The sequence below is a fragment of the Canis lupus genome, chromosome 4, assembly GCF_003254725.2.
Source record: "Canis lupus dingo isolate Sandy chromosome 4, ASM325472v2, whole genome shotgun sequence".
Lineage (NCBI taxonomy): Eukaryota > Metazoa > Chordata > Mammalia > Carnivora > Canidae > Canis > Canis lupus.
The window spans coordinates 34,736,624-34,752,608 of NC_064246.1; the positions used below are offsets into that span (position 1 = coordinate 34,736,624).

A 15,985-nucleotide genomic window follows, 5' to 3' on the forward strand; every position below is an offset into this window, starting at 1 on the left:
ACAGGGTCCCGAGTGGGGTCGTGTGCGCGGGGGTGGCCAGAGCAGCTGCGTGATGCAAGGCTTCCCGGCCCTCAGGGAGAAGCTGTGAAGCTTTTGCTCTCAGAAGCAGGATTCTGAGAAGCTTTTAGATGATGAGGGAAAGGCCGAGTCCCTGGTGGAGACCACAGCCTCTCAGAGTGAGAAGAGCAGAGGGGCCTGGCTGCAGGGTCTGTGCTATGGGGCATGTGTGGGGGCCTCCGTCCCGTGTGCGCTGGCCGGCTGGCAGCCGAGGGGGACCCCGGGCTCTGCAAGTGGGCCCTGCACTTGTGCCCACCTCCCCCTCTCCAAAGCACCTCTGCTCTCCGGCCGGCCGTCTCCAAGAGGCCCAGCAGCTTCCCGGGTCTGCCCCAAAGGCTGCGTCTGGCTTGCCAGCAAGGCAGGCTCCAGGCGCACTCCCTTGCTCCGGGCCTGTCTCGGGGGCGGCGGCCGCACTCTGGGTGCCCTTGTCTCTGGGTGGCCAAGGCCTCCTGCAAACTCTGTTCTCACGGGCTGTCGGTCAGCTCTGTGGCTGCGGGGAATCGAGGTTTATCTGAGAAAAGGGGGAGGCAGGACTTACAGCCAGGCGCCGGGGCTCAGGGACTGGGGTGGCTGGTGGGGCTTTGAGGCCGGGCCCTTCTGGCCAGACTCTGGCTGCCTCGAGGGGCCCAGGCCAAGCTACATAATCAGCCCTGAAGGATCCAGGGCCTTGTCCGAGGCAGGTGTCTCCCGGTTCCTGAGACCTCCAGGCAGCCTTTGTGGGGTCCTCAGGGGAGGCCATGCAGTCGCCCTCGATCGTGGCTTCTACACCCTGGTCTCTGAATACCTGCCTCAACCTCTACTCCACAGTTCTTTTTTTTTTTTTTTTTTTTTAAGATTTTATTTATTTATTCATGAGAGACACACAGAGAGAGAGAGAGACAGAGACCCAGGCAGAGGGAGAAGTAGGCTCCACACGGGGAGCCCGAAGCGGGACTCGATCCTGAGACCCGGGGTCACGCTCTGGGCTGAAGGCAGCTGCTCAACTGCTGAGCCACGCTGGTGCCCCTATGCCACAGTTCTTAACCTTTGTACCAGGGACCCGTCTGGAGTCTTGCACAGCCTATGGGGCCCTTTTCAGGAATGTTGTGTAAAATGCATACGATAAATAAAAGAGGAAACCAATCCTGGCGAAATGTCATCACTAAAATGTTGAATAAATATGTGGTGGCGTAACCTGCTTCTTCTTTAACGGATCAACGAGGCCTGCTGGCAGGTGTAAGCAGGCCCGTCATTTTGAAGCAGTGGTGAGCAAAGCCAGCACTGTGCCCGTGTGCAACAGTCCCACTGGCCTATGAAAGTAGCAGTGATTTCCATGGGTGACAAAGTCACGGGCAACACTACCGGGGGTTCTGTGCACGCTGCTAATGGAGGAGAGCGCTCGGTCCCAGCTCGGGTCACTGCAGACAACACCACTTTTTCCTCAGCCAAGTTCGTGGATGCCCGGCCTCACCTGCAGACTAGGAGGGGTTAAGCTAGGGGCCCTGCCTCTGGCGCCGCTCCTGAGCCCCCCGCCCTTGGGCGCCAGGCACTCGGACCCCTGGCGCCCAGCCCTTCTCCTAGGTTGCAGGGCGCAGGCGGGTCGCTGGAGCCTGACTTCGGGCCCTGCCCAGGTCGGAGAAGCTGGGGGGGGGGGGGGGGATGTTTGCTCCGGGGGGGGGGGGGCGCCGCGGTGAGGAGGGACTGCGGGTGGGCGCGGGCTCACCGTGAGTCCAGGTGGGCGTGTACGAGGCACAAGCAGAGACGTGAGCCTTCGTGTCAGGCGGCGTTTGGCAAAATCCCGATGCCTGGGCCACACCCCGGGTCCAGCGAGCCAGAGTCCCTGCGGGGGGCTCCGCGCCCATGTTCCGGGCTCCCTGGTGACTCCGGGGATCGGGCGGCGGCGGGTAGGGGGCGGGACGTTTGTCCAGCAGGTCGGGCTCCTCAGGACAGGGCCTCAAGCGGCCCGAGAGGGGAGGGGACCAGGTGGGGGCTGCAGGGGGCCTGGGGGCTCTGAAGCTTTCTGCTCACTTTGAGAGCCCGGAGCAGAGGGTGCCAGATGCCCCTGCCCTGGGCTTTGCCGCGGGAAACTGCCGGCAGCTCCCGAGTCGGGGAGCCTCAAAGAGCAGAGAACGAGCACCTCCCACCCCAGCCCCAGCCCCCCAAAGAGCAGCCCCCAGGTTCCTGCGGGTGGCCAGGCCTCTGGGCACACGCGGCCGGGTTCTGGGGCAAGGGGCTCACGCTCGCTCGCCTCTCCACTCGGGGAACAGGGCTGCGCCCCCCACGCCTGCCCTGTACCCCACCACCCCTGCCCCTGCCCAGACTGCTTGTCCTCTCGGTCCCCGGCGGCACGGAGAAGGACTGCGGGCCGCGGTGCTCCCGCCTGCTGGGCTCTGGGGCGCTGACTCAAGTGAAGCCCCGCCGCCGATGAAGTGCAGCCATGTCCATCCTGCAGATGGGGAGGGGCCCTCGGAGGGTGACGCAGAGTCCCCTGAGGCTGGGGACAGCTCCTAAGTCCCGCAGCTCCTGGGCTGCACGGTCCTGCAGCACTTGTCCCGGGCCAGCATCACAGCCAGGGTGAAGCCGGGTGAAGCCCTGTAACCTCGGGCCGCCTCTGGGTGAGGCCGCGGGGCTTGTGACCAAGCGTCCACGCCGTCGCCCTGAGGAGGACACCAAGCCTCCGTGGTCTTGATCCTCCAGGTCCTGACAGCAGCCGGGGCCAAGCTGGGGGCCGCCAGGGCTGCCGACCGCGGGGCTGGCTTGGGAGGGCACCGAGCGTGTTGGGCCTCTGGAGCCCCCGCCAGGCTCACAGGGCCGCAGTCACACACGAAGACAAGCCGTCTGAGGTCCACGGGCCCCACTCAGCTCCGCCAGGGCCGCACGCGGACGCTCGGGAACCCCAGGCCTTACGGGGCCCCTGGTTCCTGAGGCAACCCCCAGAGCTGCTCTGCGCCCAGCACGCCTCCGTGTCCCTGGAGATTCGTGGCCTCCCCACGCCTGTCCCCTCGAGCGGCCAGGAGCCGAGCGTCACAGAGCGCGGGGACGCTGGGCCCCTTCCCCCAGCCTCGCGCCACCCTGCAGGCCAGAGCATCGTGGGGGGGAAGGCTGCTCCTCTGCGGCTCCAGCATGTTACCAAAACGTCAAAACAAAACAATATATGTATACAGTCCCAAGATGGCCCAGGACCGCGTGTGTGCACCGGCAGGTGCTCGGCAAGCCCCGGGAACGCCAAGGGCTCTGGCAGTGAGGCCCGGGGTTGGAACCCGGTGGCAAGCTCCTGCACCTGCTGGCTCCCGGGGGCGCCCAAGGCGCATGCCTCCCCAGGGCGTGTGGTCAGCTTTCAGGATAAAAGTTTGTTCCCAGGCCACCGGGTGGCTCAGTGGTTTGACTTGGGCCCCAGGCTGTGGGATGGAGCCCCGGGTCAGGCTTGGAGCTCAGGAGGGTCCGCTTGGGACCCTCCCTCTCCTGCTCCCTCTGCCCCTCGCCCGGCTCCCGCACCCATGTGCTTTGTCTCTAAATAAATAAAATTAAAAAAAAAAAAAAGGGTTCTTTTGGCCTTGCTCGTACTTCCTTGACCTTCTGTGTCCCTGCTCCTCTCTTGCACCTGTGAACCAGCCCTGACTGCCCTTGACAGAAGCTTCCAGCTATGGGCAGGAAGAGGCTAGTTTCTGGGGTCGGCGGAGGGGGGCTGAGGGTTGTTCCCCTCCCGGTGACACAGCGAAGGTGCCAGGGCAGCCGCCGTAACTGATGCGGGCCCGGCGCTAGCACACAGTGGTCGTTTGACAAACGCGCGGTCCTGGGACGGCGTGAGGTTGGGACACCCCGACGGGACTTACTGAGAACATGCGTGGCCCGGGCACGACAGGCACCGGAAAGCCCTGAAGGCGCCGGGTCAGGACTCCAGGCTGGGAGGTGGCAAGCCCAGGAGCCCCTGTGGTGCTCCTGAGGGACAGGAAAGGGGCTCACCCTGCCCCATGGCGATACCCCGGGCGGCCCCACTTTGGGCTGCCATGGGGTACACAGGGGGCAACTCGGGGGGGCCCACGAGGGGAGTAAGGCTGGGAGGAGCCCTCTGGGGACATGAGCATGTGTAGCATGGGCTTCCGAAGGCTCCCCAGCGGGAGAGGTGCTTCCTGGGCCTGTGGTGCCCTGGGGCCCCTCCCATCGGCCCACCCAACAAACCCTACGGCTTGGGGCCACAGCTTCCCGCAAGGATGTCCCCCGGGCCCCCGGCAGCTCGGTGTTGCTCCCAGCTGTGACCAGTAGGCGAGGCTCCGCAGCCGGGAGCCGAGGGCTGGGGAGGCCACACTGGGTGTCCCAGGGGAGCCTCTGCGAGCTAGGACCTGCCAAGGAAGGCCTCCGGAGGAAGCGTCCAAGCCCCGAGCTGACACCGTGGGGCAGGCAGCTTCTCCCTGCAGGAGGGGGCGCTCCCACCCCGGCCCAGCGCTGGGGCTCAAGGACCACTGTTTGTGAAGATGGTGGGGGGGGGGCATCCTGGAGCAAGAGATGGTGCCACCTGTGCTCCACGGCTCCACGAACCTCCGCACTGGGTCTCAGGACGTGCCCCAGCTAGAACGTTCTGGCAGTGGAGTGGCCCCCTGAGGATGGCCCAGCTGCCATCCCCTCCAGCTCCTGCTCCCTCCTGCAAGGGAGGATGGAGCTGCCAGCCGGGGCCCCTCCACTGCTGATGTTCACGCATCTCAGGTCGGACTTCCCACCAGCTCTGCATTCGGTGGGTTTTTTTAAGAAAAAATCTTTATGCTTCAATAGAAGTTTCTTGTCAAAAGGCAACAAGCAAACAAGGGCCTCATGAGCTGATCTCAGCCCGCTGCCGTGATATCCCACGGTCCTCACTCTGCGTCTGCCGTGGGTGCCAGGCGGAGGGCGAGTGGCCCTGGCTGGCGGGAGGCTGAGGGCAGGACATGCAGCTCAGATGAGCTCGGGCCCAGGCAGGACCGTATCCCCTGACACACGCACGTACTTTCACACGTGCACGCCGCTGTCCTCAGGCCTCGCGCAGGGACACCCGGGAGCCCACGGCGCTGAGCCACGGGGCACGTGCACGCCCGGCGCCCTCCTTAAAGGCCGGGCCGACCCCGCGGCTGCTGTGACTCATCCGTCGTGCTTCACTGGGCACAGCGGCGTCAGCGGGGAGAGCTCCGGGCCGGCCGCACACAGCAGAGGGCAGGCGGCAGGCGGGTGGGCACAGCTGATGCCCTGAGCTCCCGGGCCCTTGGCTTCTCCTGGGCTCCAGAAGGGACCACCCCCAGGATGAACCCCCCTTCGGGGCCCGGTGCCCAGGAGCCCGGCTGCGTGGCCACCGCAGCGTCGCCCGGCAGGTGGCACGGCTCCCCGCGCAGCACCGTCGGCCTGGACCAGGCACTGCCCACGGGTCCCACGGTAAGCCCGGGCCAGGTGGGCGTGCCCAGAGCCTCCCCAGCCCAGCCTCCCCGCTGGGGACACACGGGGGTTCTGACGGGGTGGGGGGGCAGGAAAGGCCCGAGCCCCTGCGGGGTCCTTGGGCGTGTGACAGGACCTGTGGAGCCTGTTCTACACAAAGAGGACAAGAGAGGGGGTGCAAGCAATGTCCTTCCCCACGGAAAGCATCCAAGGAACAGAAAGGCCAGCCCTAAAGGACCGGAGGAACAGCCCAGACCTGCACCCGGTCTTTTCTGAGGGTGGTTGAAACCCCACGGGGCCTTCCAGAGAGGAGGGGCCTCTGGGTCCCCTGTTGGGTACCTTGTGCCGCCTCCGTGGTCTGGCCGGGGCCCCAGGGTCACAGCCCGCCAACCCCCTGTTAACTGGGGACGCCGAGGGGGCCCCGAGGCCCCGGGACGTCAGCCTGCATCCTGGGGGGGGGAAGGCTCTGTAGCTGCGGGGGGCAAGGCAGGGACCCAATTGCCCTCCTTCCCAGGAAAGGAGTCAGCCTGAGGGTTCCTTAAAGCTGCTTGTGTTGGCCTCACAGGGTCATGACCTCCCTGCAGGACCCTGGGGGACCCAGGCTTTCTTTCTTCTTTTTTACGTCTATTTATTTATTTAAGATATATTTATATATAGGGGGGGTAGGGGAAGAGGGAGAGAGAACCCTAAGAAGCCCTGCCGAGCGTAAAGCCCGACGCAAGGCTTGACCTCATGACCCCGAGATCATGACCTGAGCCAACACCAAGCACTGGATGCTTAACCCACTGAGCCACCCAAGGGGCCAAGTTTATGTTCTTATTTACGTACTCTCTGCACCCAATGTGGGGCTCAGACCGTCACCCTGCCCGAAATCAAGAGCCACGCCTCTGCCAGCAAAGGGTCACCTAAGCTTCCTTTTCTTTTTAAAAGATTTATTTATTTATTTATTTATTTATTTATTTATTTATTTATTTATGAGACACACAGAGCGAGAGAGGCAGAGACCCAGGCAGAGGGAGCAGCAGGCTCCCTGCAGGGAGCCTGACGCAGGACTCGATCCCGGGACCCCGGGGTTTCGCCCTGGGCCGAAAGTAGCACTAAACCGCTGAGCCCCCCGGGCGCCCCTAAGCGTCCTATTATAAGGGGAATTCTTGTCCTGTGCCTCCTGCCAGGTGTCCAGGTTGGCACTACCCAGTCATGGGGGTCCAAGCCCTTCCTTGAGGCTGGGGGTCAGCTCCGGAGGAGGGCGCCCCCCCACCCCGGGGTCCACAGGGCCGGGAGCACCGCTGCTAACCACTTGGAGGGCCTGGGGCAGGGCCGTATGGGGGGAGGGGGGAAGCGCCTGGGCATGGCTCCCCCCAGCCCCAGGGAGTCGTAGTCTCACCCCGGCCGTGGCTTCACTTATCCGACACGTGTCCATGTGTCTGTGCAGCCTCCGTAGCTGACCCTGGAAGCCCTGGGGTCTGCACCAGGGGTGGTGGACCGAGTGGCCGGCTGCCCTCAGCATCCCCTCTGAGCCGTGCTGCAGGTGTGCTCAGGCTTCACCGGGGAGGGCCCTGCATTTCCACCCGGACTCAGCCACCTCCGGGCATGGCGGGCAAGCGGCTGTGCCACGCTGAGCCTCGGTCTCCCCAACGGTTCCTCGTCAGTTGTCTGGAGATGGCGGGATGAGGTGACGAGCTGGGGTCTGTGTCTCTGCAGGCAGCCGGGGCCCGGGCTGCGGCCTGGGCCCCCTTCCCAACGGTGGATGTCCCAGACCACGCCCACTACATCCTGGGCACCGTGATCCTGCTGGTGGGGCTCACGGGGATGCTGGGCAACCTGATGGTCATCTATACCTTCTGCAGGTGCCTGGTGGGTGGGGCGGGCGTGGGCATCAAGGGCAGCCAGCCGTGCGGGGCCAGCTCCCCCAGGACACCACTGAGCCACAGAGGGGACGGCACGGCCAAGCCCTCGGAGCTCTCAGGACAGGCCTCTGTCTTCTAGCTTAGGGAAGGGGCGAGGAGTGGTCCAGGGCGACATGAGTGGCAATGCCAGCTGGGCTCCAGGCACACCCTCTGGGTAGGACGAGGGTCCCTAGGGCCCACACGCTTCTGTTCCCTGCGCCCTGCTCTCAGCTCACCTCCACGCCACCTGCCCCCATGGGCATCCTCCCTCGGTGTCGGCAGGCAGCCCTTGCGTCCCCAAGCCCCCTGGCCACCACCCCAGCTCCCTTCCCCAGCCGCCCCCCTTCTCGGGCTGAATGGCTGACAGGCAGGTGACAAAGGGACCCCCTGACCCCGCTACCTACTAGCTGAACTGACTTTGGGCAAGTCACTTATCCTCTGCGGGTCCATTTTCCTGTCTGCAAGATGCGGCGGGATCCGCTTCACGGAGTCGATGTAGGATTGTGCAAGTCCACGTCTGCGGGGCCCATCAAACGACTACTTGAGTCCTGGCCGTGCTGCTTGTAGGATTTGTTGTCTGGACAAGCGGGGGCCCCAGTGCTCCCCCCTGGGAAAGAGGGAGGGATAGAAGCAAAGGCGGGTGACAGAGGGTGGGGGGGGGGAGGCATTTGTGCAAGCGCCGGCCTCTGCGCCCTGGGCTGTCCCTGAGAATGAACAGTGCAGAGATTCTAGAAGAGCGGAGACCAGGAGGGGCGCCTGGGCAGGAAGGAGGTGTGAGGAGCTCGGGGAATGCTGAGCACGCAAGAGGGGGAGCCCCCGGCGAGAATTAGCCTGGAGGGTTCCGAGAACGAGGGGTGTGTCCGAGAAGGGGATGTGGGTCCTGCAGAGGGGGCCGGAGGGCCGGAGCAGGGACACACGTGTGTGTGTGTGCGCGCGTGTAACCCAGGGAAGCTCCCCGGCACACGCACCTCCTGATTCTGCTCCTCGCCCTCACAGGACCAGAGGCCTCAGGACACCCTCCAACATGTTCATCATCAACCTCGCTGTCAGCGACTTCTTCATGTCCTTCACCCAGGCGCCCGTCTTCTTTGCCAGCAGCCTCCATAAGCGGTGGCTCTTTGGGGAGGCAGGTAGACGGCCAAGGACCCCCCGGCTGGAGGGAGGGGGAGGGTTGTGGCAGGGGACACCCCGCCGCGAGAGGCCTCAGGACACCAGGTGGCCCACCAGAGGGGAGGCGCGGCTTCCGGGCCACAGGCGGAGAGCTGCTGGAGAACGTGTGCCATCCCCGGCCCTCCCTCCCGGGGCAGCTCCCAGCTCCTGCCACCCTCTGAGGTCAGGGAGCATGCCCACAGGCTGCGAGTTCTACGCCTTCTGCGGGGCTCTGTTCGGCATTACCTCTATGATCACCCTGACGGCCATCGCTCTGGACCGCTACCTGGTCATCACGCACCCCCTGGCCGCCGTCGGGGTGGTGTCCAAGAGGCGGGCGGCGCTCGTGCTGCTGGGCGTCTGGCTCTATGCCCTGGCCTGGAGTCTGCCGCCCTTCTTCGGCTGGAGTGAGTGCGCAGGGCCCCGGGAGAGGACGATACGCTTGGAGGGGCTGTCAGGGGGCCGGTGGGTGGACGGGCTGGCCCGCACGCCCGAGGGAGCACCTGAGCCTCAAGGCAGGTGGACACTGAGGGGATATGACTGCAGTAGGGGAAACTGAGTTCGCACCATCAGCGATCGGAGGACAACCGGGCTCCCGTCCCCGGTTTTGGTGGGAAGGCACAGGTGCATCTAATAGGAGCTGCAGCGTCAGCCGGGCAGGCGTTGGGGTGCGAGGCTCCCACAGCGGGGAGAGGTAGCAGTTAGGCTCCCACCTTTCAGTGGCAGGATCAAAAACCTGGGCAAACGCTGGGGGCTCTGGTGAGGGCTCTGCTCCAAGCTGGGGGAAATGGGCTGCGGCGGGTGGCAAGCTCTCCTCCAGGTGCCCGGGCTCCCACGGAGCCCCCGAGGGCGGGCGCTGGGACGAGCGTCCACGGCTCCCAGGCGGATGCGGCCCGAAGCCTGCAGCCCCCGGCTGAGCACCTGCTGCTACCCCAGGTGCCTACGTCCCCGAGGGGCTGCTGACCTCCTGTTCCTGGGACTACATGAGCTTCACGCCGTCGGTCCGCGCCTACACCATGCTGCTCTTCTGCTTCGTGTTCTTCCTGCCGCTGCTGGTCATCGTCTACTGCTACGTGTTCATCTTCAGGGCCATCCGGGAGACAGGCCAGTAAGGGCGGCCGCTGGGCGCGGGGAAGGGGGGGCTACGCTGCCTAAGGTTCCCAGGACACCCCCCCCCCACATTCCGGGCTCCGAGGCCATGGCAAGAGGAGCACATGCGCTTGGGGGGGGGGAGCCTGGAGAAGTGGGGGGGCTTCTGGGGCGGGGCCTTTAGGCTTGATGGGGAGGCCCGTGGGGGGACCCAGGGAGGCTGCTGCGGGGCGTGATGGGGAGCCTTGGGGTGCCTGCGCTCCCCGGGCCACCGCCCCGCAAGCCCCGACGGAGGGCAGCTCACGGCCACAGGGCGGGTCAGACTCAGGCTCCCCCCAGGGCTCTCCAGACCTTCAGGGCCTGTGAGGGCGGGGCCAGGTCCCCCCGACAGCGGCAGCGGCTACAGAGAGAGTGGAAGATGGCCAAGATGGAGCTGCTGGTCATCCTGCTCTTCGTGCTCTCCTGGGCCCCCTACTCTGCCGTGGCCCTGACGGCTTTCGCTGGGTGAGCGTGCGCAGGGGCTGGGGCGGGCGGGGGTGCGGGGGGACGGCAGGGCCCAAGCTGGAGCCCAGCCAGCCTCCCTGCCTCGTGGGCCTCGCGCCTCTTCCGTCTCCCTGAGGGCCCCGCTGAATTGGGCCTGGGGCCCCGAGGACTCCCGCACCTGCCACATCCATGGGAGCACGCGACGTCCCCGAGCCCTGTTCCCTCCTCCCCTGGGCTGCGGGCCTCCTGCCGCGGGTCCTGCGTAGCCGCAAGGTGCAGACTGCAATGGCTGCAGCGGCGTGGACAACGGCCAGTTTCGGCTGTGACGCGGGCCGAGTTACCCACCTGGGGGGGTTGGGTGCGACACCTGCCTGTGCAGGAAGGGCCTGGGCCTGGGATCCTGGGGAGTCAGTCTGAGAGAGTGGGAGGGCAGGGGTCTCAGCACTGGGGCCCCGGGGGTGGACAGGGATCAAGGCCCTAGGAGACCCCGCAGCCTGGCCCACCGTCCTCTGGCGACCCTGCCTTAACGCCCCCCAGATCCCCACTCGCCCCATGTCAGAGCAGTCCCTCTCGTGGGCCGGGGACTTTGGGCCAGGCCAGGCCACACCCCGCAGGGCCTGGCCCAGAGGAAGAAGGCCCCTGAGAGGGCAGGGGGCTGCAGAGGGTCGGGGAGGGCCAGCCGGCAGGGGACCACAGCGCCTCCATCCTAGGTATTCGCACGTCCTGACGCCCTACATGAACTCCGTGCCAGCCGTCATCGCCAAGGCCTCCGCCATCCACAACCCCATCATTTACGCCATCACGCACCCCAAGTACAGGTGTGCCCCGGGGTGGAGGGCCTGAAGGAGTGCATGGGGCCGAGGCCATCCTCCTGGTCTCCCGTTGAGCACGAAGCCATGATTCGGGGCGGGGTCTGGAGCGGGCGTGCCCCCCTCTGCTGCTCCCGTTTCCCGGGGGGCGGTTGGGGTGACATGAGGGCCCAGTCCTGCCTGGATGGATGATCCAGGCCAGCCAGGATGGCCGCTCGGCAGTGGTACCCCACAGAGCGAAGGCCCGAGGCAGCAGTACCCTGGAGCCCCCTGGCCTGGCCTGGGGTGGGGGGCTCCGCTGGCTGACGGGAGCCCAGCCCTGCCCGCTCTCCTCAGAGGCCTGTCGGTGCTCCCGTTTGCCTGGAGGTGTCAGCAACGCGCTGCCCGGCTGAGGCCGGCTGCAGCCCCGGAGGCTGCTGGGACTGTCCCTGGTCCTCACTGCGGGAGACGGCTCGGCCCAGCCACCTGGGCGCCGACACCAAGCCCCTGCCCAACCCGCCACCCAAAGGCGCTCCCTCCGTGCCCGTGGCCCCAGGGTCTGTGTGTCCCTCCCCAGCTCTGAGCCTGCCAGTCTGTCTGTCCTCATGACCCCATGTCTGGGCCACCGCATTTCCCCATCCCGTCCACCCCATTAGCCCCATATCAGTCTGTCCATCCGCCATCGTGTCCTGGTGTCCGCCTGTCCGTCCCCCTAACCAGATGTCCTACCCCTGCAGAATGGCCATTGCCCAGCACCTGCCCTGCCTGGGGGTGCTGCTGGGTGTGTCGGGCCAGCGCACGGGTCCCTACGCCAGCTACCGCTCCACCCACCGCTCCACCCTGAGCAGCCAGGCCTCGGACCTCAGCTGGATCTCCGGACGCAGGCGCCAGGCGTCCCTGGGCTCCGAGAGCGAGGTGGTAAGGTTGCGATGGCCTCCGGAGCCTGGCACCACACCTCCTCCCCTCAGCCGCCAGCCTCAGGCCCGGGGCGGGGCTGCCTCTGGGACTCTAACCTCAGGACCCTGGGATGCCGGCAGCAAGAGCCGGGCACGGCAGGGGGTGGGCCCGAGGTCGCCCAGTAGCAGGGCCAGGACCCACCCACCCACCATGCGTGTCCCCACCCAGGCCCCTGCCTTCCGTGCCGGCAGGACCCCGGGGGCCCAGAGCTGCAGCTTGACAGGACAGGTGCCTCTGGCCTCGAGGGGCCTCCCAGAGACAGGCAGGAGCTGGCTCGGGGCCCCCGTTCTCAGCATCAATGCCCTCCCCAGGGGACCACGGGGACCCCAGAGCGTGCAGCGGAAGGCGTCCCGGCCCTTGAGTCAGGGGACCGGCTTCAAGCCTCCGCCTACCGCCTCCTCACCGCGCGAGCTTGCGCAGGTCACTCACCCGTGCTGGGCCTCCGGGTCCTTCTCTGAAAGGGACAACAGTCGTCTGTCCGTGCATGACGGACCAGGGTGCACGTGAGCGGATGCTGACCGCACAGTGCTCGTGAGCCCTGGGAGCTGCCAGCCTGCCCGGCCCGGGGCCCCAGGGGAGCCCTCCGTGCTCCCGACCCAGCCGCAGTGGGGCTCCTCCGTCTCCGTAACCGGAGGGCCAGGGTGGCCCCCAGAGCCTCCTGCGACCTCCCCCCACTGCTTCCTTCCCGGGCCTGGCTCAAGGGGCCGAGGGGGCAGCTGTCGGGGCCCCTTCCCCTGTGCACGCAGCAGATGGCAGCAAGGGGTGCACGTTGTCTGTCAGCGGAGGCCTAGACCCTCACAGACATGGAGCCATCCCACACGCCTCCGCAGGCACATGGGGCATGAGCCTGAGCACACACGTGCACACATGCACACCCACACATGTGCGCATGCGCTCACAGACACACATGCACATGTGCACACATGCACACAGACCTGCATATGGGCACACACTCAGGGACACATATGTGCACACATGCACAGACACCCACCCACACATGTGCACCTGTGCTCACACACGTGCACAGACACACACGCACACATGCACACACGCGTACACAGACACATGTGTGTTCAGGGACAAGTGCACACGTGCACACAGACATGCACATGCACTCACAGACACACACATGCTCACAGACACATGCACACGCGTGCACATGGGCGCACCGTACACGAGGATGTGCTGACTACAAGCCTCTGCCGTCATGGGCCTCACTCGCTTCAGGGAGGTCCTGTGTGCAGGGTGGGCGGGCTCGGACCAGGAGGGGGCAGGAGAGCCTCACAGGGACTCTCCACCCTCCCCAGGGCTGGATGGACACCGAGGCAGCAGCTGTGTGGGGGGCTGCCCAGCCAGCGGGCGGGCGCTTCCTCTGCACTCAGGGCCTGGAGGACGCGGAGGCCAAGGCCCCTCTCAGGCCCCGGGGACAGGCGGTGGAGACGCCTGGGAAGGTGATTGGGCCTGGCCCCTGCCCATCCGTAAAGGGGTGGGGACGGGGGCTGGTCACCCAGGGGAGGCCCGGGAAAGGGAGCGGTTCTCCTGGGCAGGCCAGTGCTCTCTGGGTGTCCCTCCCTCCCCACCCAGATTTCCCTTGCCTGCTTGGGGTACGGGGCGGGGGGCGGGCGGGAGGCACAGGGTGTCTCTGTGAGTCCAAGAGGCCCCCAGCAGGTCCGGGTGTGCTCTGTGATGGCCCCTGAGTGTCGGTGTGATTGTGTGACCCTGACTCTGCACACATGGAGCCTGTGGTGGTGGCTGTCCAGCACGTGTGTAAGGGAGTGTGCCCCTGTGCCCGGCGCGTGTTTCTGTCCCTGTGTCCCAGGAGCCAGGACTGCGTGTGCCCCACCACGTCTGAGGTGCGAGTGACCCAGCGTGGGTGGCGTGTACCTCTCTGTGTGTGGCTGGAGGCCGCACATACCTGGGGCGGGTGCCGCCAGCCGGGTGTGTGCTTGCTCTGAGTGCCCTGAGATTAGGATGTCACCCAGAATACTTGTGGCTATTAAAAGAAGGCCAGCTGTCAGCCCAAGTGCCTATGGAACGGAATGTCGATGGCGATTAGAGAAGGCCATATTCTGGAACGCTGCAAATGCCGTGTGCATAGGCCCAAGGCCACCCCCAGCGCACAGCTCCCCACCCGCCCCTCCGCGGGCACCTGCCCAGCACCCCGGCTCCCGGGCTCTCCCCAGGGGCCCCACACAAGTCCTGCCGCACGTGTCCCCAGGCTGGTCCCTGGGGGTCCCGGGGAGGGGGACGCCTGGCCGCTCCCTTGAAGCTCCAGCCCCAGGGAGGACCGAGTCCCCAGCCTGAACCCAGCACTGGGCAGAGGACAGAGACGCGTGCCCCCTGGGCTGGGGCAGGGCGGGCGGCGGTGATGAAAGGCACCGGGCCTGGCCTGCAGGGAGTCCTGGCGGGGTCGGGACACGGGGCAAGAGGGACAGCACGACAGCAGTCACCTAACACATGCGATAAGCACTGCCATCGAGGTATCAGCACACAGGGTGCTGAAAGAAGAGGCCAGTCCCCGAGGGCTCCCCCGGCGAAGGTGGGGGTGAAGCAAGGATTCCAGGCCACGTGGGGGGGTCATGGTGCGCGGTCCAGGCTGTGCGAACGCGGCGGGGCCTGGGAGGCCTGCTGTGTCCTGGGACACAGGGTTGCTGTGTGCCCGGGAGCAGCCAGAGGGACTCTGGGAGCGGGCGCTGGGGACACAGGTGAGGGAGAGAAGGTGGGAGGTGCCGGGAACCGGGGGAGGGGGCGGGTGGATCAGGTGTGGAGCTGAGGGGCATCCAGCCACGAGCCTGGGCACAGGGGACCCTGGGAGGACTCCACGGAGGCCCTGGGACGGCTGGGGCAGCCTTGAGGTAACCGGGGCCTCCCTGCGGGGGCCGGGAGCAAGTGGGGAGAAGCCTGCAGGAGCTGGGGCGTGTGGGATGCCCTGAAGGCAGCAGGGAAAGGGGAGGCGGCGGGGGCGGGGGGGAGGCGAGCCGGGGTCCCCCCACCAACTGCAGGAGCCTGAGAGCCTGGGAGACGTCCTATCCTGTGGGTGACCCGGGCCATCTGGCCATGTGGTGTGTCGGAGATGGCAGGACAGCCTGGCCCCTCCAAGCAGCCCCCCTCTACCACTCGGTGACCCTGTCCGGGGAGGGTCACGGGGACACGGCTGCAGGGGAGGGGAGTACTCATTGGACTGAACACGTGTGCCGTCTGCCAACCAAGGGGCGGCTCCCCAGCCTGGACCCCAGCAGGGAGGGCGCCCATTGGCTCCCCCCGTCCCCAGACCCAGGGTGACCCCATGTGCCCGCAGGCATTGCAAGTGGCCCATCCCCCAGGCCATGCTGGATCCACGGCCCGCACCATACAACCCCTGCCTGCGGGTGCTCTGCACCCACCTCGCATCTCCCCAGCCTGTTTCCCTGGCTCAGCCCCAAGCGTGGGAGCCCCGGCCCTCCTGTGCCCCGAGCTGTCCACCGGTCCTCAGACGCCGTGTGCTGTGATTGTCCAGGTGGTGACGACGGCGACGGCGGCGTGGGACCCGCCTTTGCACCCGGGCTGGGCGTTTCAGTGACAGGGACAAGCCTGCAGCCGAGCTGCCCCTCTGCTCGCCCCTGTGGCCCACGCTCCCCTACACAAGCGCCTCTGCACCCACACCATGCACAAGCGTGCACACATCCCGCCTGCGCTTTGCCTCCAATCCGTGGTCCAAGTCGCCCCAGGGGCACGGCTCCAGCGGCGGAGGGAAATAAAGAGCAGACAAATTCTCCCCAACGAGCATGGTCTCCATCTGTGGTGCCCGGACGGGGAGAGACCCAGGCCCGGCCTCTGCCTCCCTGGGCCGCCTCTTTCTCTGTCCCCCCGCCCCGCAGATCTCACTCCTGAGGCCTCCATCTCAACCTGCGAGGGGCAGAGGGAGGAGGGACACAGCAGACTCCCATGTCCCCACTCCCCACCAGCCGTCCCCACTGCCCAGGAGCCGTCTCCACTCCCCAGGAGCTGTCCCCACTGCCCAGGAGCCGTCCCCACTGCCCAGGAGCCATCCCCACTGCCCCGGGAGCCATCCCCACTGCCCAGGAGCCGTCCCCACTGCCCAGGAGCCGTCCCCACTGCCCAGGAGCCATCCCCACTGCCCCAGGAGCCATCCCCACTGCCCAGGAGCTGTCCCCACTGCCCAGGAGCTGTCCCCACTGCCCCAGGAGCCGTCCCCACTCT

General features: G+C 66.5%; 2 protein-coding genes across 3 annotated transcripts; both read left to right on the forward strand.

Moving 5' to 3' along the window:
- Positions 1-222: 222 nt before the first annotated feature.
- Positions 223-13,637, forward strand: OPN4 (opsin 4). Its single transcript, XM_025435445.2, has 17 exons — positions 223-290; positions 2,356-2,443; positions 2,557-2,620; positions 2,734-3,114; positions 4,236-4,425; positions 4,663-4,765; positions 5,173-5,433; positions 7,012-7,077; positions 7,135-7,325; positions 8,316-8,449; positions 8,672-8,875; positions 9,405-9,576; positions 9,897-10,061; positions 10,751-10,858; positions 11,566-11,746; positions 13,093-13,263; positions 13,605-13,637. The coding sequence occupies exons 1-17, from the start codon at positions 223-225 to the stop codon at positions 13,635-13,637; spliced, it is 2,580 nt and encodes an 859-aa protein (XP_025291230.2).
- Positions 13,638-13,932: 295 nt separating this feature from the next.
- LOC112651684 (uncharacterized) lies at positions 13,933-15,800 on the forward strand. 2 transcript variants are annotated; one of them, XR_003130959.3, is made up of 2 exons: positions 13,933-14,490; positions 15,282-15,539. XR_003130959.3 is itself a non-coding variant. In XM_049109100.1 (2 exons), exons 1-2 carry the CDS (start codon positions 14,154-14,156, stop codon positions 15,653-15,655), a joined length of 909 nt encoding a protein of 302 aa, XP_048965057.1. In that variant the 5' UTR covers positions 13,946-14,153; the 3' UTR covers positions 15,656-15,800. The 2 variants fall into 2 exon arrangements, 1 of the variants encoding a protein (XP_048965057.1); XM_049109100.1 differs by having other exon boundaries at positions 13,946-14,490; positions 15,084-15,800.
- Positions 15,801-15,985: the final 185 nt, after the last annotated feature.

What these genes read in the sequence shown, in the direction of transcription:
- LOC112651684 (XM_049109100.1), top strand. Translation starts at nt 14,154, where the DNA reads ATGAAAGGCACCGGGCCTGGCCTGCAGGGAGTCCTGGCGGGGTCGGGA. An exon ending in AGCGGGCGCTGGGGACACAG is followed by an intron (nt 14,491 to 15,083) that starts GTGAGGGAGAGA and finishes ATGTGCCCGCAG; the next exon opens with GCATTGCAAGTGGCCCATCC.
- OPN4 (XM_025435445.2), top strand. Translation starts at nt 223, where the DNA reads ATGTGTGGGGGCCTCCGTCCCGTGTGCGCTGGCCGGCTGGCAGCCGAG. An exon ending in GTGGCTCTTTGGGGAGGCAG is followed by an intron (nt 8,450 to 8,671) that starts GTAGACGGCCAA and finishes GCATGCCCACAG; the next exon opens with GCTGCGAGTTCTACGCCTTC. An exon ending in TGGGCTCCGAGAGCGAGGTG is followed by an intron (nt 11,747 to 13,092) that starts GTAAGGTTGCGA and finishes CACCCTCCCCAG; the next exon opens with GGCTGGATGGACACCGAGGC.